This window comes from Hemicordylus capensis, chromosome 6 (assembly GCF_027244095.1).
Source record: "Hemicordylus capensis ecotype Gifberg chromosome 6, rHemCap1.1.pri, whole genome shotgun sequence".
Lineage (NCBI taxonomy): Eukaryota > Metazoa > Chordata > Lepidosauria > Squamata > Cordylidae > Hemicordylus > Hemicordylus capensis.
In genome coordinates this window covers 45730470-45756578 of record NC_069662.1, presented here as the reverse complement: position 1 = coordinate 45756578, position 26109 = coordinate 45730470, and the positions used below count along the sequence as shown (strand labels likewise).

General features: G+C 47.3%; 2 protein-coding genes across 2 annotated transcripts in view; one reads left to right on the top strand and one right to left on the bottom strand.

The window, feature by feature from the left end:
* The window catches only part of LOC128329000 (keratin, type I cytoskeletal 17-like), a 213631-nt gene that overhangs the window by 77529 nt on the left and 109993 nt on the right, over positions 1 to 26109 (bottom strand). The window lies entirely within an intron of this gene.
* P3H4 (prolyl 3-hydroxylase family member 4 (inactive)) lies at positions 8743 to 25952 on the top strand. Its single transcript, XM_053259351.1, has 8 exons — positions 8743 to 9728; positions 18845 to 18994; positions 20368 to 20539; positions 21633 to 21761; positions 22220 to 22365; positions 23565 to 23648; positions 24514 to 24655; positions 25184 to 25952. The coding sequence occupies exons 1-8, from the start codon at positions 8901 to 8903 to the stop codon at positions 25216 to 25218; spliced, it is 1686 nt and encodes a 561-aa protein (XP_053115326.1). The 5' UTR covers positions 8743 to 8900; the 3' UTR covers positions 25219 to 25952.

Genomic DNA, 26109 nt, shown 5'->3' with positions numbered 1-26109 from the left:
TAAACAGTCTGCAGAATTGCCATGCTTGTAAAACAGCTGCTCTTTTACTTGAACTTGCAAAATGACAATATGATGCCCCAGCTCTGTGTAATCCATAGCGCACAATGTGTAAAGATTTAAAGCAGACGTTATGTATGTACATATTGGGAGCACTGTTCCCTCTAAGATGTGTGCACGTGCGCATGCTCACAAGTTTCTGGATGTCCGCTCAGTTAATTTTAGATCCCGCTCAGGTTGACTCAGGAAGGCCCCACTCTGAATGCATGTGCGCACACACTACTTTGATACTACCAACGAGAACAAAACTCATTCAGCACAGAGGTGAAAAAAATTAGAGGGACCACTGATTGGAAGTAAATCTTTCTGAAAAGGCAGAGGAAACAGCTTTGCAGGTGCTTTTGGGCAGGGTCAGCTCTATCATGAGGTCATGTGAGGCAATGTCCTCAGGAGGTGAGGGCACCATGGGGAACCAAGTGCTGGCACCCCACCCCTATTGGGGTCCACCATCCACCTGCCTGCTGCCCCTGCCTCATCTGTCCTGCCCCCCTGCCCCCTCTCAGCTTTCCCCCTCACTTCCAACTCCCTCATCAGCGTGTTCCTTTCCTCACTGGCCCAGACTCCACCCTTGCCAGTGGCCTCACTCACCTTCTACGACACAGCACTGCTGCTTGCACACTGGTGCCAGGCGGCATGGAGTGTGCCTCCCGCAGTAGCAACCGGCCTCTCTTCACTTCTGCTGTGCCAGCACACTCACAGACTCTCCCTCCGTCTCTCCCCTGTGGGGAGCTGAGGCCACTGATGAGGGCAAAGAGGGGCAGAATCTCTGCCAGTGAGGCAGGGCAGGTGGGCAAGAGAGGCAGGGATGTCAAGAGGGTGGGGTGGCATCCATGCTGGCTCCTGCAGGGGGAGCAGGGCCAGTGAGGAGGGGCAGAGTGGCTTGTTGCTTTTCATGTCAAGCGGTGAACAGTGACAAGAACTCAACATCGCTTGGGTGGGACTGATAACAAGGACTGTCTACGTGTCCTCTTGCTGCTGCCTCTCAGTCTATCTGGCAGATCTGTAAATCTGTATACTATTTCCAAAAGGGCTGAAAGTTGTAATCCTTATGGATGGATAACCAGTGCATATGCAGGCAAGTGGAAGGCACTGGCAGGTTTGGGGCGACCCGAAGATATGTTGGTGTTCAAAAAATCTGAAGAAGAAGAAGAAGAAACATAAGGGGGCTCTAAACCTGCAAAGCTGCCTCATGTTAGTTAGTGGAACAGAATGTTCATACATTTATTGCTCAGAGTGCAATTAACAACAAGCAAGCGGGTGGAGTTAACAGAACTCAGAGGTGGCAGGGGGAGGAGGGCCTGAAAAAAAAGAGTGGGACATTTCAAAGCTTGAAGAACACTCCCACATGACAGTCACAAGCCATTCTTCATGTTTTGGAAAGGGAAAGGCAAGGCTGTGCCGTCAAGTCGGTGTCGACTCCTGACGACCACAGAGCCATGTGATTTTCTTGATAGAATACAGGAGGGGTTTCCCATTGCCCTCTCCCGCACAATATGAGATGATGCCTTTCAGCACCTTCCTATATCGCTGCTGCCCAATACAGGTGATTCCCATAGTCTGGGAAACCTACCCGCGAGGATTCAAACCAGCAACCCCTTGCTCCCTAGGTAAGTTACTTCCCTACTGCGCCATTAGGTGGCTTTCTCACAAAAAAACCCTGACCCCATAAAAGGCTGCTTTGAAATCAATCAATCATTCAAAGTTTATTGCAGTCTATAACCAGCACAACAAGGGGAGGGGAAAAAAACAAAATATAAATAACAGTTAAAAAGATAACAAATCAACAGTCTAATCCACCAACAATATTATAACTGAAAGGTTATAGAGCAGCACTAGTATTATTAATTAAAAACTGACGCAGTCTTCGAGCTGCCACGCAAAAGCCCGCCACTTTCCGAGTGATGGCAGGAATACTGTCCTCAAGCAGGAAGGCCACTTGTTGACTAGGCGAATTTCCTGGAAAACGAGCCAGCAGTGGAGATATTAATTCTAAACGCAAGTCCCCATAAAAGGAGCAATGAAGCAAAACATGTTCGATTGTTTCAACTTCCCCATCACCACAGGGGCATAGACGCTCCGCATAAGGAGTCCCACTGTAGCGACCTTCCAGAACAGCAGAGGAAAGGCATCTACATCTGGCCTGTGTAAAAGCCAACCTATATCTGGGGATGTCTAATTGTTGCAGATAGGATGAAGGAGCAACCTTGTGGTATCGTTACAATAAAAACCCGGCGACTTAGATAAATCTTCCTGCCGCTCCGTGTCTAATATTTTCTGTTTCACCAAGGCACGGGCTTGTTGTACTTCCATTTTAAGCAGGGCATGCGGAAACAACCCCAATGTTGCCAATTTAGTAAGTATTCTGCGTTCCCAGGAGGCATGAAATGAATCTTGTAATGTAAGAAATACTAAACTACCATGGGAATGATGGATTTTAATCCAGTAAAAAATCATAAGTATCCAATATCTAGCCTCCACCTTGACTAGACCCGTCTCCAGTCTCAATCTGGTGTTAGAGACACAATGGGGGGTTGAAAGTACAGCTCTAAGGAATTTAGATTGAATTATCTCCACCTGCTGAAAGCTAGATAGGGGCCCTAGCTGTGCACCATATGTAAGCTGAGCAAGAGATTTGGCAAGAAAAAGTTTAATAGCAGAAGGTGTAAAACACCCCCCCGCCCCTTACTCCAGGAAAACCTGAGAATAGCAGACGTACTCCTTTGAGCTTTCTGGGACACATAGGTAGCATGTGGCTTCCTAGAGCCCTGCCCGAGGCATAGAAGAAGACCCCCAAATAGTTGAAGGTAGAAACTTGCTGAATAGGGTGGTCATCAATTTTCCAATTACGATGCTTAGGTTTTTTACCGAGGGCAATAATCTTTGTTTTAGCATAATTAATTTCAAGATGATTTTCTTTATAATAGGAGGCCAATACTCCCAGGGCACGTCTGAGGCCCACAGGTGATCTTGCCAAGATAAGAGTATCATCAGCATACAGCAATGAGTTAATGTGCTTCTCTGCTAACTTTAGAGGGTGAAAATTCAAAACTGCCAAGTGGGTAACCAAATCATTCATATAAAAACTAAAAAGAAGTGGAGCCAGTATACAACCCTGGCGCACCCCTTTCTGAGTGGGGACGGCTGCTTTGAAACTTCCAACGACACATAGGAGTGGGGAATACATAATATTTTCAAGGATTTGCTGCAGTGCAACTGACTAGATTTGTATGTTATGAGATTTGATGTAACATTATTTACTTGGACAAGTTATTGTTTTGACTGCATTACTATTATTTGGCTTTGTTCAGTGATTTCTGATATCTAAGCCAACACTGGAAAATTATTTTTGGAAAGGCATAAAATTGGTATTATGCTTAAATAGCACAAAGGAGAAAGAAACAGAAGTTTCCTTGCTCAAGCAAGGAATGGGAGAGAGGAAACAAACTTTTGTTAACTTATGGTAGCTAGTATAGTTAACATAAAAATGGGAGAGCTGTTCCTAATTGTTGTCGTGCATGTTCAGTGTCTCCCAGTACAGCCAATATTATCATTACTAGTGGGCCCGAGCGCAGAGCATCTGTGCCTCTAGTTGGGCCCAGCCATCCCCCCCCCATGCCGCCACCACTGTCTCACCCCAGGGGGCCAGGGCCAGGCTGTCCTGCCGCTGCCTCCTTCCGCCTCGTCGTCGTTGTCCTCCTTGGGGCGGTGGGGCTTCGCCCATCATCCACTCGCCTTCCTCCTCAGGGTGGCATCACTGCCTCTCTCTGCCTCATCGTCCTCTTCCTTGGGGTGGCAGGGCTCCTCCCACCGCCTGTCGTCCTCCCACCATCCGTTGTCCTCTCGCCCACCGCCCCAACCATGCCCTGGCGCATGCCGCCCCAACTGGCTCCTGGTGCGCACTCCTTCCTCCCACCCTTGCATGTGTCGCCCCCTCTGGGCCCACCATTGGTCATGGCTGCAGCGGGGGTGGAGCTTGCCACATCCCCACGCATCCCCTCTACAGGAATTAATTATATAGATAGATTGGATTTAATTCTATTCCGCTGCTTTAATTTAACAGGGGGTTATTAGAGCATTGCGCACTACACATAAGCAATGGACATAAAGTAAGACATACGAACAGGAGTGTAGGGAGGGAGGCTGACAGTGGCCCTGGGATAGGCTACTGCTGCTGTCGCCTCACCACCACTGCCTTCCTTTGTGGCACTCCCCTGCCACACAACACACGCCACATCGCTGCCACGCCCTTGCACTGGCATCGGAAGCAGGCTGATGCAGAGGGCATGGCTGATGCCAAGACATGGACGCGTGACCTCTCACCCTTTCCAAGCCAGCACTTTGTTCACTGGCTGGGTGCTTCTTTCCCTTCCAGAGCTAGGGGGGTGTCTAGCCTTGAAGGGAGACAGATCCTTCTTAAGCCCCAGAGTCATCTCGGAAGGTGTGCACGGATCACTTTGAGGGACTCCATTTCACAGGGCTCTGTTCCAAGATGACGCTGGGGCTCAACAGGGCTCTGTTTTTCTTTAATGCCCCACCCCAGCACTGGGAAAAGTGCAGCGTTGTGTGGAAGTCAAACCGGTAGGAAATGGCTCTCATATTGACTACTATTTTGCCAAGGTAGATCTCGATTGAAACTAGTGAAGATCATTGTGCTAGAGTGACAGGAAGCATCCAGGCTCCTTCTTCCCTGAGCTGATATTCAGGGCTGACACAGCCAAGGGGAATTAAATCTGATACTGAGTTCTTTGGACAAGTAGTCTGCCCTGGGCCAGAACTGTGTGGTGGCTTAATCCAGATGCTGCACCACACTGATGGCTGCTTGCTGTTCAGCTGACTCAAGCACCTTTGCATTCGAGGCTTTTGTTCAAAGTTCTGACAAACACATCATAAGAGCATGCAAGTGTATGTAGAATAGGGACCCATTTCCTATCAGATGCTTAAGCCCACACAGGTGACCAAACTGCCCCAAGCTCATCCTGAGTTGGTTTGGTTATCTGTCATATCCAGCCAAGCAACAGAGCTTACCACACTCACAGCCTGGAGGCCTTCTGGAGAGCTTTAAAGACCCATCTTTTTAGCCTGGCTTTTAATGATACATAGTTTTAATTTTAATCTGGTTTAAATGGTTAAAAAAAAACAAAAACATTTTGATGGTTTTATTATGTGTTCTTTATTTTAATGTAGACCGCCCTGAGCCACTTTAGGAAGGGTGGTATATAAATCGAATGAATGAGTCTAAGCATGTTTATTCAGAAGTAAGTCCCATTGGGAACTGTTATCCTTATTCTCTCGTGTGGCGCCTTAGAGTCCATACAGACAACAAGGACCAGCTTACCACTTGGACATATGTCTAGTTAGCACTTGGTAATCATTTATCACTTGGTAATTTACCATGGGATGGATACAGATTGCCATTCTGCCATACATGTGCCTGATCAGAAAAGCAGAGAGAATGCAAAATTCTCTTTATAATGTAGATGCAAGATTATGAAGTAGTAACTTAAGGGTGTGTGTGGATACAAATAACCATCAACCTCACGTCTGCAACTAATATTGGAAAAATTATCCTTGCCACTTGACAGCATAATACAGATGACGAGGGGTATAGCTACAATTGAACAAGGGGTGGCCAAATGGCCCTGGGCCCCTGAGTGAGGGAGCAGGGGCCTCTGGCTAGGCAACAGCTTGTTCTTCACTCTCCCCCTCCATGGCTCCACCTCTCTGAAGAAGGCAGGGGAGCAGGGGCGAGGAATCCATCTCCACATTTTGTCTCAGGGCCCACTTCAACCTTGTGATGCTGCTGGACCAAGCTACTCCTGGGTGATAGAGCATACCCTGAGGCAGTTTGGTTATCTGTCTTAGGGGTGCCAACTAGGGACCTTTATAGAGGACATGTGACTATTTCGAAGACCAAATGACTTGGGCGGGGGGCATTTGTTGTGGTGTCCAAAGTTCTGGGGGGCATCTGAAACATTTTGTTTGCTGCTCTCCTAAGTAGCTTCTCTTCCTCTGTACCTTTCCCCTTCCTACTGACCATCCATCCAGTGAGGAAGCCAGAGGGGAGCTTCTGATTCAGTGGCAGGTTGCAGAGCCACATAATGGATAGGTGGGCCCAGCAGGTGCAGCTTGCCTCCTTCATGTGTTGGTGTGGTGGTGGCAGCAGTGAGAAGTTAGCAAGTAGCTAACTAACTTTACTGAGTTAGCAGTTACCCCAGCTGAGTAAAAAGGCACCTGGTCCTATCCAACCTCAGCACAGCATCCCTTAAATGGTCAATGCTGGTCTTACCTTGCATTTCTTTTAAGATTGTGTGGGGACAGCGAAGCATCTTATTATTTATCTTTCTGTGAAAACCACTGTAAAACCTGTTGAAAAGTGGTATATAAATATTTGTAGTCATAGAGAACAGCAAGCGAGTGAGAGATTGTGTACGCACTACGGTGCCAGCATGCAAAGAGGCTTGCTCGGTAAATAGCTGGTTGCCCTGCCTCGAGTCAAGAAGTGAGGTTATTTATTTATTTATTTGATTTCTATACTAACTAGTTCAGGTTGCTGAACTTGTTAGGGAGAGCATGCTGGGTGACCCATGGGGGAGGAGGGCAGAGTGTGTGGTAAATCTAACCACCACAGTTTCCACTCAGGGCTTTTAGCTGCATCTCCTCCCCAGCAATTACCTCTCAGGAGTCAGGGAGAGCTTGGAGAGATGTGCAACAGCTGCTGGGGGGTGGGCGGGGACAGCTCAGGAGATGGCAGCTTGGTGGAGGGGGAATAGCAACTATATTAACTCCACAGCTGCAAACGGGTGCAAGGATATTAAGGAAGGGGGTGGAGTTAGAGAACAAGTCCCTTTTGGGAGCCAGGGGTTGGTTGGCCATGACACCTGCCCAGCCAGGGAAGGCAGAGCAGGTTGGAAGGGGGGAGGAGAGTCTGAAATGCAGGGCTCTATTTAAGCCAGGGGCTGCCGAGGATGAGGTGATCAGCCGGGATGCACTTGTTGGTCTGTCTCCCGGAGAGAAGCTCAGACGTTTTTGCTCCTGCTGATAGGAGAAGGGAGTGAATGAACTTTCCTCCTTCCCCAGCTCTGAGGCCGTTCCCACGCCTAGGATTTAGTGCTGGAGAGCAGAAAGTTTGCCTTGGAGAATTCCTCCCCCCCACCCCAAGGAATGCTGACACAGGGTAATGGGATCTGAGCTGTCAGTGACAGACCAGGAGAGGGATCTTGGGGTAGTGGTGGACAGCTCGTTGATCATTAGGGATCATTAGGAAGGGGATTGAAAATAAAACTGCTGATATTATAATGCCCTTATGCAAAACGATGGTATGGCCACACCTGGAGTACTGTGTACAATTCTGGTCACACCTAAAAAAGGACATTGTAGAACTGGAGAAGGTGCAGAAGAGGGCAACCAAGATGATCAGGGGCCTAGAGCACCTTTCTTATGAGGCAGGGCTACAACACCTGGGGCTATTCAGTTTAGAAAAAAGACAACTGCGGGGAGACGTGATAGAGGTCTATAAAATCATGCGTGGTGTGGAGAAAGTGGATAGAGAGAAATTCTTCTCCCTCTCACATAACACTAGAACCAGGGGTCATCCCATGAAATTGATGGCCAGGAAATTTAGGATCAACAAACGGAAGTACTTTTTCACACAACACGTAATCAATTTGTGGAATTCTCTGCCACAAGATATGGTGACAGCCAACAACCTGGATGGCTTTAAGAGGGGTTTGGATGACTTCATGGAGGTCTATCAATGGCTACTAGTTGGAGGGCTATAGGCCACCCCTAGTCTCAAAGGAAGCATGCCTCTGAGTACCAGTTGCAGAGGAGTAACAGCAGGAGAGAGGGCATGCCCCTTTCAACTCCTGCCTGTAGGCTTCTAGTGGCATCTGGTGGGCCACTGTGTGAAACAGGATGTTGGGCTAGATGGGCCTTATCCAGCAGGGCTTCTCTTATGTAAGAGAGCCCTAAAGACTTATTTATTTGGCCTGGCCTTCCAAGGTTTGTAAATTGTTTTCCCCCCAAGTATTTTAATTAGTTTTAAATGGTGTTTAAAATTAGTTTTAAATTGTGTTTGAATTGTTTTAATATTGTTTTTAGCATTGTGTTTTAAATAGTGTGTGTTTTATGTCTTTTTAAATTTGTTGTACACCACCCAGAGCCTTTGGATGGGGCGGTTTCTGAATGTAATAAATAAATAAATAAAATGCAAATTTTATGCAAATTTTTTGGGTGAAAAGTGTCCTCTATTTCAACTTTTTTTGGTGGTGGATATGGACACTTCCCACCGTCTGGACCTGGTCACCCTAGTCGCTCTCTGAAGCACAGAGATCTACAAGCATAGATTTACACAGAAAACCGTATGGAGCACTGTGAAACAATATGAATGTGCTCCTATTTTGTAATCCATATTTTATAACCAGCTATTTGTCTCCCACAACAATCATTGAGGCTATGATTAATCTAGTGCTATCGATGAGGAGCAACAGACATACGCTGAGAAAAAGAAATTGGCATGTCCAAGACCACATCATGGGGCCTCGAACCCAGCAGGTCTCCCAAAGACAAAGTTCATCTGCGGCTCTCTGGGAAACACCGGCTCCTTACTCCGGGTATGCAAGCACGTACTTATATCTCGCGGCAACCCTCCAGTCCAGTACGATACTGCTTGGGGCCGCTCAAAAACAACAAAACAGATAAAGCAATACAGAATTAACAAAATTCAGTTAAAAACTAGACCCAGATAAAATCAGATTTACAGATTAAAAACTTACTGGAACAAAGAATTTTTAAAAACCTATAAAGCCTTTTAAAAAGATGGGTTTTTCTGCCTCATTTTCTCTATGGATTTTCAAAATAACGGCTCAAAGACTACAGGGAGTCTGGGAGGAAGAAATGGGTGGGAGGAGCCCCTTCCTTGGCCGATGAGCTTTCTTGGAGCCGCACTAAGACCCTGCGGGATCCGTCTGAGCCTGCCCCCCCGTCTTCCTTCCCCCTGGCTGCCGGAGACTCCAGATGGGCCTTCAAGCGGCTGGGCAGCTCTCGAGAACCGAGCAGCCGGCTGCAGCGGGGACGGCATGGAGCAGAAAAGCCGGGGGCTCCTGCTGGGCTGCCTGCTGCTGCTGGTGGCTGCCTCTGCGCCTCCAGCCGGGGCGCAATATGAGAAGTACAGCTTCCGCGGCTTCCCAGAAGCCGAGCTGATGCCTCTCCAGAGCGCCTACTCCTACGCGTTGGAGCAGTACGAAGGAGAGAGCTGGAAGGAGAGCGTCCGCTACCTGGAGGCGAGCCTGCGCCTCCATCGCTTGCTCAAGGACAGCGAGGCGCAGTGCCACAAGGAGTGCGCGGGGACCGAAAAGTTTGGAGAGGGCGCTCCTGCGCCTGGAGAGCCTGCAGAGGGCGCACGGTGGAGCCTGGCGCTTGGGGACCTTGGGAAAGGCTCAGCCCTCGCCGAGCCCGGACAGAGCGCAAAGGCGGGAGAGCCTGCAGGGGGCGCGCCAGATGAGTGGCTCCGAGAAATGCAACTCTTTGGGCTCGTCCTCCAGCGCGCCTCCTGTCTGCGAAGGTGTAAGCGCAGCCTGCCTGTCTTCAAGCTCACCTACCCGCCGCCTGAGACCCTGCGGGACTTTCAGCGCCGCATGCCTTACCAATACCTGCACTACGCACTCTTCAAGGTGAGTTTCGGTGCAAATTGAGAGTGCGCGACGAGGACTTTGCTTGGCTTCCTCGGAAATTGGTGAGGTTAATGGGGCAGGTGATCACGAAGTTCGTTGGTAAGACCATGGGCTGCTGGGCTTCATTGATGCCAGGGTTCAACCCTGCTGGCATCTATTTATTTTCAATATGCATGTATTGAATGAACATATTTTACTACAATCTTAGATTAGAGACAGACATCAATATGCATGTATTCACTAAATGACTTGAACAATATATGAAATATCTCTCATGGGTACAGTCTGTTTCCTTCACTGCTAAAAGGGCCTTCTCCATTGCAGCCCCTGGACTTTGGAATGCGCTCCCTGTTGAGATAAGAGCCTCCCCATAACTGGCAACTTCTTAAAAGGCACTGAAGATGCATTTATTCACCCTGGCTTTTAATTAGATCTATGGTTCTAAAAAGAATTCTAAAAAGAAAGGAAAAAACTTTTTTTAAAAAATATGCGGTTTTAAATGTTTTAGAATTTTTAATGTTTTAAATGCTTTTAATTGTTAAGTGATTTGATGTTTTAAATTTTAATTGTAAACTGCCCAGAGATGTAAGTTTTGGGTGGTCAAGAAATGTAATAAATAAATAAAAAGAAAAATTACAGTCGCTAAACATCAGGTATTAGGAGGAAGATTTTCTAGACTAGACGATGCTGTTTCCAGATAGATTTGAGCCTAGGCTGCTGTTCCTCTAGAAATTAAACACTGGCCATAGGGTGCCACGATAGAGCGGAGGATAGGTCCTACTCAACACAAAGTTCACCCATAGTCCTCCTTCAAGACTGCCAAGGGGTCATACACACAAACTTGCTGGGCATTCAGCTTAGGCCTGTTTCCTGACGAAGTTCCTGGATCGTCTTTGGATCGGGGATCCAAAGTTGTCACTAGAACATTTATACATGATTTATTAGTGCCCCTCCAGGCCACAATGGGGGACACTTTCTAAGAGTCACATCCCACATTACAAGCTATCTACAGTGAAAGGTACTTCTGTATAGTAAATATTGACCCATGTAATGATTCCACATGCAGGACTTATTGCTCTTGTGTATACATAGCCTCTATGTGTCAAGCTGTAGTTGCCCAAGTCCACTAAATGAAAAACCCACATGTGTGATGGTCATTTCTGGATTTCAATTCCAGACTTTCCTGTATGATCTCAGAAGGTGGTGGTTCTGTTTGTTTTTAATATATGTATTTGCCCTTAGATCTGTGATGGGCAGCAGGTCCTCTATACACTGTGCGTCAAAAGCCTTCAGATCCACTGAATGTACCATCCATCATTGTGCATTACAATCTACATTCACACAAGGCAGGTTGGGATGTCACAAAGAATCACAGTTTATTTCATCTAACAGTGGTTAGTCTATATGTATGAATTCACACCAATCTAATAACTGCATCTTAATTTAGGTGGTCAAACCACAATCTGTACCCACGGTTTGAAGTAGATTTGTCAACCTTGGTTTGTTGGAACTGTGGCCTTGTGTGTCATCTGAACCCACCCATTATTTCTGACATGGAGGTTGAAGTTGTGAAACTACTTGCTTGACGCTCATCTCCAGTTTGAGCTACTAAACACATGGTCAAGAACAGAAGACAGATTTGCCTTTGGCAAGATTCAGCCATAGCCAAATCAGTAACCAGGTTCTTGGCACAGCACAACTCATTCTCTGCATGAAGTTCGTATCCCTCTCAAAATCTATGTTGGAGTTATCATGAAACAATTGTATAGATAATCTCATCTGCCAATCTTGCATTTGAGAGTTTTGCTTTGTTCAGACAGCAAAACACCCGCCTGTAAAACTGTCAGACGTGACAATCGGCATGTGGGCAGGCATCATGCTAATTCCTACATGGAACTTTCCTGGTAGAGGTTTTGTCATTATGAAGTAATCCCCTTTGTGTCTGCTAGTTGAAGAGGGATTATTTCCCATTAATGTCTTTTTAGCTCCCGATAATTCTAAATTTGGCTGTGGAAATGTTCACTTTTTTCTTATTGTGTGTGTTTTTCCTATACTTTCCCTTTGAAGACTTTCATTTGTGATAGGACACCCTGGCCCTTTAAATCTGGGCCTCCAGGAGGGGTTTAGATGAGCAAGCAATGCTTTTGCCAGCAGCTTCTGGTCTTTTTCCATTCTCTCCTCCCTCTCTCTCTTCTTCCTCCACCTCCTTCACCAATGAGGTAGCCCTCCTGTACTAAAGGCACTAAAATGCCACGTCCCCGCCATCCGATTCAAACAGAGGCAACCATAGTTGCCGAGGGTTCATATTCACCTCAAAATCTCCCCAGGCCCATTATTTCTTGGCCAACTGCCTCTCTTTGTGGAAGTGTTGAGACGGTTAAATATTTTGTGTAGGAAAGTGATGCTAGAGATGCCAGATTAGTCAGAGAGTGTTTTGGGCAAAACAGTCTCCCTCCCTTCATACAGCATTGTGCGCATGGTTGTCTAGGGCTAAAGGCGTAGTGGGGGATTGAGGGTGGAGAGGCAGGAGGCTTTTCCATGCAGCAAGTTACTAAAAGGAGGCAGCCACATGAGGAGGAGGCAGCCACTGTGAAGAGCAATTTAGAGTCTGTTTGTCTGGACTCCCATCAAAATTTACCACGTGTTTTCTGGTAGGTCAGAGCACCCTTCTAGGGCTATCTCTCTCTTGCCTGTTCTCTTGCTTCTGAACCTTTGTCATTTTCCCCACAAAGTTACCTTTATGGTCATGCAGGCTAGAAATGCTTTTCTTTACTCTCTCCCTTTAAAGAAAACTAAGCAATGGAGAATTTCTGTGCACGGGACCCAAACGCAACTTCTCACCTGAAAGCCCTGCTCCTTAGTCCCAGATGTGTGGGTTTGGCTATGGTTACACAGTGCTGAAAGAAAAAGCACTCTGCGTGTGCTCAGAGGCATTCTTGTGCTCCAAGGCCAGGCCATGGCATTGAACACAGGAGCTCCAGCCTGGCTTATATTGTCCTAAAGCAGGGATCCTCTAAAATCTCATGTCTACAGGCACTGATTGGTTTCTAAAAAGAAGAGGTGCTGGAGCTGGAACTTGCTTGGATGTCACATCCCCAATCATAAAGCGCTGTCCCTTTACTCAGTTGTGTGCATATTGTCTAGATCGTAAGCATGTGGGCAGAGACTTAAGCACTTTATTCATACAGAGCCCCTTACGTATTTTAAGCACTTTAAAAAACAAACAAATAATGGGTCAGATGTGAGGAACTGCCCTCTGCACTTGCACTGATGAGTTGTCTCCTGCATTCTTCCCTTGCATGTTTCCAAGCTGAACCTCAGCGGTGACAATAGATTCTGGGGCTGAGTGCTGGTTCAAATTAAGCCCTTTCCCACTATACAATGTACTCCAGAATTAGAGGCCTCATAAGAAAGAAGCCTTGAAAGAGGCCTAGTGTCAGGACAAGGTGGGTGGAATGAATCATGTTCCTCCCTGCTGAATCATATCCCTGGTCTCATCTTTGATTTATGAGACAATACTGTTAAGAAATTCATGCGGCTGTAATTGGACCTTGCAAAACAAGGCCATAAATGCACACTGGTGAGTCTGGTATGCAAGAGAATAGAAGGAATCTCTGTTTTTAAGGGGCAGTATCCAGACTAACCTCTTATCAGCAGAACCTCTTTGTGAACAGGAGTTTCTGCCAAGGAAGAAGTAGTATAGGTGCCATTCAATACTTTTTCTTTTTTAAAAAACAAACAAACACCGGTTTCTAGATCTCATTAGAAACTTCTTATCCAGGTAACATTTTTTAAAACCTGGGGACAGAATTTGCAAAAGGGTTTGCTGCTGCATGTAGTAAGGGGCTCCCCCCCCCGCCCAAGAGCACAGTAAGATATTCACCCTTAGGGGATGAGGCTGCTCTAGGAAGAGCATCTGCATGCTTGTGTGCAGAAGGTCCCAAGTTCCCTCCCTGGCAGCATCTCTAAGATAGGACAAGATTTTTTTTTTAATTAAACAAATAAATAAAAAATCTTGTCCTATTAAAAAAAAAAATCTTGTCCACTGCCAGTCTGTGTAGACAATACTGAGCTAAATGGACCAATGGTCTGACTCAGTAGAAGGCAGCTTCTGTGTCATTAATGTATGCTGTCCTTCCCAATACCATTTAGTGATCCAAAGGAGAATGCAATAAAGTTAGGACAAGGAAAGCTGCCCCTGTGCTTTCCCTCATTCTGAATATGGTAGTTCTTTTCTCTGCCCGGGAGCAGCAGAGATGTGCCCAGTGGTGAGCCTTCCGTCTCACGTCAGCATTCTGGCACTTGACACCCTGATGAGAACGGCAGGCTAATGGGGCTTAGAGAATGCCAGAGGCAAACATTTCTCCAGCTTTCTAGATTGCAAAGCAACTGCTGGCACTGGGCGGATGATTTAAATTGCAGGTTGGCAGCTCAGCAGTGCTGATTCAGGGACTCTCAGTTTAATGGGGATAGAAGTCAACTTTTTAAAAAGCCATATCATTAAAACTGTTTTCCTGCAAGCACATGCATATATAAGCCATCTGTTTTTACAATTTCACTTGTATAATCTTGGGTTTCCTAGTGCTTTTATTTATCCATTCACTATATTGGGTGCAGTTTAGCATTCTGAGAATCTCAGTTTTCCTTGAAGAAGAAGGTTGCGGGATACAGTAAGGATGTGCCTGAAACGTTTCGGAGGCCATTACAGAAGCCTCCGAAACGTTTCGGCCAACGGGGCCATTTCGGAGGCGGCGGGGGTGCTCCCTTAAGGGCAGGGGATGGTGCACTTACCCCTCCTGCTGCATTTCCCCCGCTGACACTCCGTTGTATCAAAGCCCCTCGGGATGGCAGCATACCTCCTTGCCACCCCATTGCCATCCTCGGCTGGAAGTACCAGGTGCACGTGTGCCTCTTGCGTGTGCACGCATGCACAGCAGACAGGTGCATGCGCATATGCAATGAATACACATGCGCCCGGTACTTCTGGCTGAGGACGACAACGGGGCAGCAGGGATGTACACTGCCGTCCCAAGGGGCTTTGATACAATGGAGCGCCGGTGGGGGAAATGCGGTGGGAGGGGTAAGTGCACCCTCCCCTGACCTTAAGGAAGCACCCCTGCCGCCTCTGAAACACGGAGGAGCGGTTCCGGGCACATCCCTAGAATACAGGCACTCCCCAAGTTACAAGCAGCACCTACAAACAAACATATAACATTAATGAAGTCCCCAACTTATAAATGCCAACCAACCCATACAAACAAGTCATCCCTCTTGAGAAGTTTACGTGTTCCAAGTTTTGGACATCTGACTTACCAACATAAGTCCCCTCTCCATACCCGTTGGAACACAATCTGTTTAAGTTGGGGACTTCCTGTAAAGGCAAGAGCAAGTTTAGGAACACGGGGAGCTGCTTTATACCAGAGTCGCTCGTCTGTCCCCATGTTGGGCACGCTGCACTGGGCACTTCATTCATGCGCCATTGAGTTCGGTCAAGCAGCAAACTAACTCGTTCACCTTGACCCCAGCAGTGCGCAATGAAGCACGGAGTGCAGCAGGCAGACGGACAGCTTGCCCATCTTGCTGCTGGTGACTACAGCCCTGTGTATGATGTCATGTGCTGGGAGTGGAGAGCTGGTCTTGTGGTAGCAAGCATGACTTGTCCCCATAGCTAAGCAGGGTCTGCCCTGGTTGCATATGGATGGGAGATCTGAAGTGTGAGCACTGTTAAGATATTCCCCTTAGGGGATGGAGCCACTCTGGGAAGAACAGAAGGTTTCAAGTTCCCTCTTTGGCTTCTGCAAGAGATTTTCTGAGAGAGATTCCTGCCTGCAACCTTGGAGAAGCTGCTGCCAGTCTGTGAAGACAATACTGAGCTAGATAGACCAATGGTCTGACTCAGTATATGGCAGCTTCCTATGTTCCTATGAGTGTGGTTAGCGCATGCTAGCACGTCTGTACACACAACCTCAAGGAAAGGGGGGTACTGGTCAAGCTTGTCCCGTGGCCGCTGGAGAGTTCCGTACTCCCCTGCCTGATGCAAACCAACCCTGCTGAGCAAAGGGGACAGTTCATGCTTGCTACTGGCGCTGCACCCTAGGCCTTAAGGCTACACGTTTACACTTGAAAGAGTGTGGTGATGTCTGATGAAATAATTGATGTCAGAGAAGGGGCTTTATCACTGGGAGTCCTGCCTGGAACTCCAGTAAGAGAGCTGGTGTAGCCTGTGGCAGCAGGTATGGATGTGGCTGGCGGGAGGGTGGGGATGGAAAATGAGCCGCAGGTGTGACTCATTTGCACTCATCCTGTTCTGGTTGCCTCTCTGTCTCCTCGCCCTGCCACTCTGTTAATCCCAGGCGTGTGGGCTGGTATTTGCCAGGCTGGGGACGCAATGGTTGATTATGATGTTGGTTGCGAGGTGACGTAAGAGAGAGAAGCAGCTAGGATGGGGTGAGATGAGTGCAAATGAGCCGCACCTGAGGCTCATTTTCCGCCTCCCCTGAAGCTCCGCCCATACCAGCCACCACTGCATATAGCACAGGAGCTAAGAAATTATGAAACAGCAAGTTCCTGGTTTGAAACTTGCCTGGACTATGAACTTGCTAGGTGGCCCTGGTCAAGTCACTCCTCCTCAACCTCCTCAACCTCAACCTCAACCTCCTCAACCTCAACCTCACTCCTCCTCAACCTCAGCTATATGCGGATAATACTACTTGGTTATCTTTACAGGGTTGTTGTAAGAACGACAACAAGATAAAACACATGGAATGCTTTCAACATTCAAAAGTGCAATACAAATGCTAAGCATGACTAATGGTTCTTATGCCAGCGTGGTGTGGTGGTTAGAGTGCTGGACTAGGCCCGGGGAGACCCGAATTCAAATCCCCATTCAGCCATGATACTAGCTGGGTGACTCTGGGCCAGTCACTTCTTTCTCAGCCTAACCTACTTCACAGGGTTGTTGTGAAAGAGAAACTCAAGTATGTAGTACACCGCTCTGGGCTCCTTGGAGGAAGAGCGGGATATAAATGTAATAATAATAATAATAATATAATATGCTTTCAGAGGCTAGGAACTTGCTTTTTAAAAATTAAAGAAAGTTGAAATAATGAATTCTGCATGTAACAGTAGAATACATACATAGTAGCATGTGATAGTAATGCAATGTCTACTGTATTTCCATGGTGCTGTTATGCTATGCACAGAGCTTTGCTCATAGCTGCTGAAAACTGGAATATCTAGACCAGTCTGGGCAGGCCCACAGCAGTAAGGATGGCTGGAAGGGCCTGGTGTTCACCTGTGATGGAGGAGGCCAGGTCTACCAGTGTCTTCCCAGACAGTCCGTGCTGGAATGTACATTCCAGGGCCATGAACATTCTTAGATGAATTAGACTGCAGACTATGCTTAATTTCTTGTTAAAAAGGAGGAGGTGATAGAGGTTAAACCCACCCTTGTTGAAATTAGTGTCTTTCTAAGCACCTCGTCCCAGTGGGGCTTGTGCAAGACAACTTCTTGGTGGAGTAAGCCTGTAGCTGCTGAAATCAGTGAAAGAAGCTGAACCACCCCTATCCTTCATATATTTGGGTGGAATCAGTAGGGCTTTTAAACTGGCATGTATGTGATTAGGATCTCAAATTCTTCGAGTTGGCTCACATTGTCACCTGGGATTGCATGCATGTACCCAGCATGCTGCGTAGTGAATTCCATGTGTGATGCAGTGTGTAAGTATGTATGTTCGTGTGCATAATCTGTCCACCCTGCTTTTTTTTAATGATGGAAGGATGACCTTTCCTTAGACAGTGTATCATGCATGACGTTACACACACCATGGGACAAGGGGAGTGCAAGCCAAAGACCTGACCCATTGCCTGTGGAGCCCTTGCTTGAGCACTGTTTAGGACAGACAAAAGGAAGTATTTCTTAACACCGTGCACAACTGAGACCTGTAATTTGTGCTGCCACAAGATGACTTTAAAGCTGAGATGACTTTAAAAAGGGAATTAGACAAATGCATGGAGCAGGAGCAGCCAGTGAGGGCAGTCAGTGCTGGGTAGGGGCAGGCGGCGAGAGGCACCTTTCAGGAGGTAATAAGCAGGTGCTCACCATCGTGTAAGCAGCACCTGCAAGCTGTGGCACTCCGCCCACAATCCTGTGCGGGGCTAGCGGCGTTTTTCCCAGCATCCAGCGGGGCCACAGCGTAGCCCTAGCTTCTGTATGTGCGTGGAGCCTCTGCACATGTGCAGAGACCAGGGCCACACTGTGGCCCCAGTGGATGCCTCCCCCCCCCACGGGATTGTGGGCGGAGTGCCACAGCTTGCAGGTGCTGCTTACACAATGGTATGCACCTGCTTATTACCTCCTTAAAGGTGCCTCTCACCACCCTCCCCCCCCAGCACTGCCCTCACTGGCCACTACTGGCATGGAGAACATGTCAAACAATGGCTACTAGCCTCAATATTTAGTAGAATATATCTTGGTATATTTTGCCTTCAGGTTCAGAGGCAGGAGGCGGGGCAGAAGCAACGGGAGAGGGGGCATACCCTCAACTCTTGACTGTGGGCTCCCCAGAGGCCTCTGGTGGGCCACTGTGGGAAACAGGATGTTTATTTTATTTATTTATTTATCATATTTTCACACCGCCCAAAACTTACGTCTCTGGGCGGTTTACAACAAGATTAAAAGTAAAACATTAATTAAAAACAAAAACAAAAAATTTAAAAGCAAGAAATTTAAAACACAATTTGAAATTTTAAAACAGTATTCTAAAAACAACATGAAAACAATCAAAGCAATATCTGTTAAAAGTCTGGGTGAAGAAATGCGTCTTTAGAGACTTTTTAAAAGATGTCAGAGATGGGGAGGAGGCTCTTATTTCACTAGGGAGCGCATTCCAAAGCCTCGGGGCAGCAACGGAGAAGGCCCGTCCCTGAGTAGCCACCAGACGAGCTGGTGGCAAATGCAGACGGACCTCTCCTGATGATCTCAATGGGCGGTGGGGTTCATAACGAAGAAGATGAACTAGAGAGGCCTTGGGATTGATCCAGCAAGACCTTTCTTGTGTAATTAGAAGTTCAAATTAAACATCACCTTAGGTTGCTTCTTTGTTTTTTTTTCTCAGACCAATAAGATTGAGAAAGCTGTGTCAGCAGCTCACACCTTCCTGCAGAAGAATCCCAAGCATGAGATGACCCAAAGGTACCTGAATTATTACAAAACTATGGTGGACGTGGACGAGTATCTCGTAGACTTGGAAGCACAGCCATATGAGGTGAATGGGAGAAGGGAGGGCTCGTGGGTGTTTGGGATACTGGGGACGGGAAGGCTGCTCCCCGGGGTTTGGGTTATGGTGCAGTGGGACTGCAGTTAGATGTTCAAGAAAAAGTGGATTTAGTGTGCCAACCTAGTGGCCTCTAGTGTTCTGGAGGGTTGGTCTATTGCCTGCTGTTGGCCTCTGCAGAATGAAAAATAAGGGTCCATCAATCAACAGACAAAAATAACTAGCAGGTCACAAACTGCAACTATCTTTAAAGCGATATAAAAAACAGTGTGGCTGTTCACACAAGCAGCCCTGCCTGGGCTTGCACAGCCCTACCCAGGTAGGGCTGCTCATGTGGAACACTGGGGTTGGGCCTGATCCTGGTGCTGCCTTCCCAGGTAGCCCAAGGTTTCCCCTCCCCCGGGCTATTACCTAGGTAGAAAGGCCCTTCTACCCAGGTACCCGGTCACATGTCTGCTTGGACTGAAGACAGCCGGAGCAGACACAGAGCTGGGTGTCTAGAGTGCCCGGCTTGCAGGGGAATTCCCCAATGCACTGTGCTCCTCACACAGTGCATTGTGGGATTTCTGGAGGCCGGGCTGCGTTTCTTTGGCCTCCAGACTGCTGCATTTCTCCTGGCAGTGCTGCTCCTGTGGGCGCTCAAGCACCCCTGCTAGGAAGCCTTCATGGATCATCGGGGGGCGGGGGCAGGGAGAGGTTCGGTGCAAAGTGCTGATTGCCTATAATCCTGCCAATTGTACAGTGTTCTGCAAAAGTATTCCGCTTTGAAGACAAAAAGGTGCCAAGTGAACAGGTAGATCCTTAAATGTCCCTGCCATGCAGGGTTTTAAAAAAAAGCACCACCCATTTATAAAACTGCTCCAGAGGAGCAGGGTGGGATCACTATGCCAGCCAGGGATCTAGTTCATCTACAAAACCCACAGAGCTATTGCAGGGTGGAGGAAGCTGGGCTCACTCTGCCAGGAGGAAAGACCTCAGTGGCTGTTTGGATATATGTCTGTATGTTCTCGTGCTCACACTCCTGGGTCTGTTTAGGAATGGATGCGAGAGTGCCGGGTTAGTGGCCCCACTGCTGAGGAGATCAATCTTTTGGTTCCTGCTGGCCTCTAGCCAGAAGTCCATCCTCTGAATACAGAGACAAGGTTACCTCTGGATGTGAGATGCTGTGATCAAGCAAGTGGGCTTGGATGTCACCATTGCACCCTTGTAAACTTCCCTGGGGCACCTGGTTGGCTACTATCGGGAAATGAAACACAAAATTGGATGGACAATTGGTCTTGACCAATATGGCAATCTTGATGGGAAGATTTGGCTATTTATTTATTTATTTATTTATTTTGAGCCTGATCTTTGCTTGTTTACAGATGGTCTTTGTCCGAGCAGTTAAACTCTATAACAGTGGGGATTTCCGGAGCAGCATCGCCGACATGGAGCCTGCACTGGCTGAGTACTTCAAAGCCTATGAGAACTGCTTATCTGGCTGTGAAGGGAGTTATGAGCTCCATGAACGTAAGGATTTCTACCCAGCCGTTGCAGGTGAGGGTACTGGGGAAGAAGTCTAAGGGCAGTGGTGCAAGCACTGCAACCAACTGTGAGGGCACTGAGGAGAGATCAGCCGTTGCATGTGCGAGCATGATGGTCCTTCCTCCGCTGAATGTTTGTAAGCATGTTGGCTATGTCTGGCAGCAGGCATTTCATGTGTCCAAGTATGCAATGTGTGGCTGGGAAAATCTCCTAAATTTTAATGGGTTTTTCAAAATATACACATACAAAGTATGTAAATACTACTAAATAGAAATCAGTACACAACACACAACAGGTTGTATCGAGTGTTAATACTGGCTCATCTGAGGAGGAGATTGCCTGCCCGCCCCAGCCCTGCTGGATGTCCATACATAGCTTGTGTGTGCAAACCAGCCCGTTTATATTTTTAAAAATTGCATTCTCTTCTTGCAGATCTCTTTTCTGAACTTTAAAAAAAAAAAAATTTCATCCCCTGACCTTCCCCTCTCCTGCAAGGTGTAAATGTACCCCATATAAAAAAGGAGGTACCCCAAATCTTGGTTTTATTGCCAGGGTTCAATTCTGGAATTGGTATAGTGTAGGAGCCAATTAGAGGAACAGATTTTCTGGAGTGTTGTGGGGTTGATTAAACCTGAATAATTTAATTGAAACCACTGTGGTCTAATAACAACTGTAAAAAAAGAGTGCCTCTGTGCAGGCGCAGAGAGGCAGGGCTTCCAAATCTGATTGTGGTTTTTTGAGCCCTGGCATGCTTCCCTATAGATATTTGCCATGTGGATATTTCAGTGCTTTAAGAAAGCTAGATTAAATAGAAACCTCTGGAACCAGACTCAGAAACACCCAGGGAAACAGGAAATTTTGGGGAGGGCACAAGGAAGAACAACCAGGTTTTCGAACAGGAAGGTCAGGAGGAGATTAAGGCTGCATTCCTGTGCATAATTACTTGGAAATAAGTTCCATTAAGCAGATTGAGACTTGCTTCTGAGCAATCATGAACAGGATCGGATTGGTCAAGAAGATTCCAGGAATTTGTATGAATATGATTGTTGCCATCAACTGATATGTGTGTTTTATTTTCCAACTTCTATTTCCTCCTTTCTTCCAGATCACTTTGCCAGTGTTCTGCAATGCAAAGTGGATTGTGAAGCTGATCTGACTCCCAATGTCGGTGGCTACTTTGTGGAGAAGTTTGTGGCCACTATGTATCACTACCTTCAGTTTGCATATTACAAGTGTGAGTTCTTGCCAGGGGTAGGATTTATTTTGAGCGGGATGGTGACCACAGGTGGATAACTGAGGGATTGTGGCAGAAACCTTGGAAGCAGGGCAAGCTAGGCTTTGTCCACCCTCCCCACATACCTACTTCAAGGCAGAATCCTCCAAATTGCAGCCCACTACAGACAATCCCACACAGTCCAGGCCACAGCTATTCATAGAAATGCACTGTTGCTTTCCTTGAGAAGAGAAGCTGAGCAATTAAAAATTGTGTCTTGAGAAAAAGGTTGGTAGGTCACAGTGGTCAAAGTCGTTTCAAAGGACAGATCTGCCTTGGAGGGAGCCAATTGGCCATCCTTAGTTTAGGGCAAGGTTAGATAACCTTGGCCCTTTAGTTGTTCTTGAACTACAACTCCCATCATACTCCTGAGTATGAGATGTCTCTCCCATTAATTTGGTGTATTGTTCTCTGCACAGTGAATGACATCAAGAATGCAGTACAGAGCGTGGCCAGCTACATGCTCTTTGACCCTGGGGATGAGGTCATGCAGCAGAACCTGGTCTACTATCGCTTCTACCGTGAGCGTTGGCACCTGGAAGAAGATGACTTCAACCCACGGCCGGTGAGAGTGGGACTGGGGCCGGCTAAAGGACTGGCAATCTGGGTCAGGCCAAAACTCCATCTGGTCCAGGGCTTTACAACTTTGGCCCTCCTGCAGGTGTTGGACTACAGCTCCCATCATCCCTGACTATTGGCCACTGTGGCTGGAGCTGATGGGAGCTGTTGTCCAAAAACAGCTTGAGGGCTGAAGTTGTGCAGCCCTGATCCTGTCTAAGAAGACAGTGGAGGCTGAATGAAAGTGAATGCAGTGACCTGTATTTAAGCTTGATTATTGGAATGGCTACAGAGAGGTACATAGGAACATAGAAAGCTGCCATATACTGAGTCAGACCATTGGTCCATCTAGCTCAGTATTGTCTTCCCAGACTGGCAGTGGCTTCTCCAAGGTTGCAGGCAGGAATCTCAATCAGCCCTATCTTGGAGATGCCAGGGAGGGAACCTGGAACCTTCTGCTCTTCCCAGAGTGGCTCCATCCCCTGAGGGGAATATCTTACACATCAAGTCTCCCTTTCATGTGCAATCAGGGCAGACCCTGCTTAGCTAAGGGGACAAGTCATGCTTGCTACCACAAGACCAGCTCCCATCTCCCCTCCCCACAAGACCAGTAATTTGGGGTTTGGGCTAAAACACAGTCTTTTGGGCCCAGATGCTGTCTGTAGATACCAGTAGTTATACTATGTTAGGGACCTTCAGCCTTGTGTGGTTCTGAGGCAGCTTGGCTCCTTGGCCCACTCACTGCCCAGACTCCTGAAATGGGGAACACAAAAGCCTCATGGGAAAAGTGAGTTTTGAAGGTGGGAAGAGAAAAGAGCACTACATTACAGCACCCAAAAGTCACCCAGTCATGCTGCTAGTGCAATGTTAAAAACAGACCTTGCCTAGGAACGATGCACAAGCTGGATCCATCTCTGAAGCTTACGCATCTTTCTTGGGCATATCCTTTGTCCGTCATTGCTGCTGCAGTTCAGGAGGCTCTTGCACACCTGGGTGGCTCTTCAGTGCAGTTGTGTCTGAAGCTGCTCTAATGAGAAAGGTGCTTGGGTGTGCTTAGGATTGAAACCGACCTAGGATTGAAACCGACCTTGGCAGGTAACAACTCCCTCCCTAGTAGCACCAGTGCTGGCTGCAGCCAAGCGAACATTTATTCTGCTGCCCCCTCATTTCCAACAATTGACTTTTGCCTTCCCTCCTCTGCCGCAGGAGGCCTTGCGCTATCACAACCAGACATCCACCCAGAAGAAACTCTTGGAGTTTGCCATGCAGTATCTCCAGCCAGATGACGAGGTGGGTGTCGGGGGATTAGACATGGCATGGTGTGGTGGGAGGCAGAGTGCTGGACTTGGGCTAGAGAAATCCCAGTTTTCAGTCCCCGTTGATCCACAGCGGTTGCTGGTGACCTTGAGCCAGCTACTGTCTTTCAGCCTCACCTGCCACACAGGAAGAATGGTGGGATAGAAATGTGATAGACCAAGGGGCTGGCTTTCCACGTCCATAACTGGAGCTTCAAGCTAAACTTGTTTGTTCTGGAGAGGAGAGACTTCTGTGGAATATTCAGAGAGGGAGAGAAATATTTCATCCTGCCACACTCCCCAAAGGGCTTGAGTGAACCATATGTGGAGATGAGGGATGGGAAGAGGAGGGAGTCCTCGAGCTTAGGAGGGTAGGTGGCAAATGAGAACTAGGGATTTGTTATATTTATGCACATTTTCAAGTTTATTCGATATCCATGTAGACTAGAAATCTCTGGGTTGTTGAATCTCCCCACCCCCACCCAGTCTTAAATTTGTGGAATCACAAAATGGCACCTAGAAAAAGAGTAAACTAGTCCAATGCTTGGCAAATCCCAGAGAGTCATGACACCTAGAAATTTAACGGTGGCTCCTAGACTAGGATATTTAGGGACAGAGTTATTTAATAAAATCTTAATGTGTCCCAGGCAGCCCTGTTTCTGTTCTGAGTGTTATTTGTAAAGAGGAGAAAGAGAGATGCCCATTTACCCTCCTGGTAATTTTGTCAAGTGTCAATTGTCTGGCTCCTAAATTTTGGGGCGGGCTCCTAGATTCACAGAAAATTGGTCAAGGAGACTACTGAGCAACTCTCTAGTGGACTAGATCTCCTCTTGAGCACGGACTCCTCTTTTCTGCTTCAGGCGGAGGTTGGTGACGGTGAGGAAGCAGATGGGCCAGCATTGCCTTCAGATGCAGAATTCGAGGGGATTGGTGACTATGAAGAAGGATTTTTGGCCAAGTGGTGGCAGGAGCCACGATCGAAAGGCGATAAAGCTGATGAAGGTTATTGATGGCAAGACTGAAGGGCTGACCCTTCGCCCTGTGTTGCTCGATCCCATTTGTATGCTCACATCCCTTCCTGTTTGTCTTCCTCCTCTTTATGTCTCCAGTATGCCACCGATGCATCTTCAGTGTGCCACCTTGCTTCCACCTGTTATGTCTGTCTGTCCATCCATTTCTAGATGTTCAGTTTGGCTTCAGAGTGTGAACAAATCCCAGAAGGTGTCGCAAGGTTGGAGCAGGAAAAGAGAGTTGCTGCAGCAGCCTGTGGAAATCTGGGGGGTTGTTCTCTGTTCTCCTGCATGAGCAGTTGTGCTACTCTCCACTCTCCATCTTATGTTTCCAAGTTCCGAGGCTTACAGGTAGACTCTTGTGCATGCTGCATGGATCCTGGAAAGCACAGGACTGCGTAAGCACATGCTGGCATGATTTCCTGGAGTGTAAACAATATTTTGGCAACTATCTGCAACGTGTCCCTGTGTAGAGGCTAGGAAAGGACTTCTGTTAACACACTGTGTTTTTTGTTCACAGAAAAGCTCCAACCTGCAGGTGAGGAGACATCCTAATTTCTTGTACCCACCAGGGTCGAATTAGGCTGTCTGGAATTTATGGATGCATCTCTGGCAGTGTTCCAACAAGTATCCTACCTTGGGAGCCTCAAGGCTGGGGAAGTTCCACCTTCAACATCTCCTGTGTAGAACTTTTAATTCCACCCTGAGCACAGATGCCTCTGAGCCAATCTAAGGTGCTGTTCGTTTGTCCCATGGTGCTTCACTTCCAGAAGAGCCCTGTGAGCAGGCTGGGACACAGACTTCCATGGAAAGGCATGGGAGACTAGCAGCTGCACCTGCTTCTGGTTTTACCCTTGGCTCTGCCAGTGTGACCTCAAATTGGTTGGAAACCAGTGACCTTGGATTTCCAAACTAGCATACACAGAAGGTGGTGATCTATGCAACTGTTTGTTTGTTCGTAGTCTTGCTGATTCTCCATGGGACCAAATGTAAGCCATTGACCTCCCCCACCCACCCCCAAGCCTTCCTTTTAAGAACCAGAATCCCAGCATGCATTGCTGTGATACTGACTATTTGCATTGTGTGCCAGACCTCAGTTAGGCATAGACTTCTTCCTGACCTGGTTCTTGAACAAAGTAATAGGTACGTTCAGATTGGCTTGACATGTGCCTTTTTAAACCTCATAGTGCTGCCTTTGTAATGTTTCAGTTAATTTAATTTGTTTTTGCTTTGTACAGATTTTTTAAAATTTTTAAGCTGAATTTTAATAAAATACCTCCCGATTCTTTTATGGCTGTCTTCTCATCTTGAAGAGTTGTAGCTTTGGTTTGTTTGTTTTTAACCTTCCTTTACTAGGATTTTGGTAACGGCACAGCACGGAAGCAATCTGCCTAGAGAGCAGGAGGCTGTTGGTTCGAATCCCCGCTGATGTGTGTCCCAGAATAT

Excerpts from the sequence above, each read along its gene's own strand:
- P3H4 (XM_053259351.1), top strand. The coding sequence starts at position 8,901 with ATGGATTTTCAAAATAACGGCTCAAAGACTACAGGGAGTCTGGGAGGA. Across the intron at positions 18,995-20,367 it reads TGGAAGCACAGCCATATGAG|ATGGTCTTTGTCCGAGCAGT; the intron begins GTGAATGGGAGA and ends GCTTGTTTACAG. Across the intron at positions 21,762-22,219 it reads TCAGTTTGCATATTACAAGT|TGAATGACATCAAGAATGCA; the intron begins GTGAGTTCTTGC and ends TTCTCTGCACAG.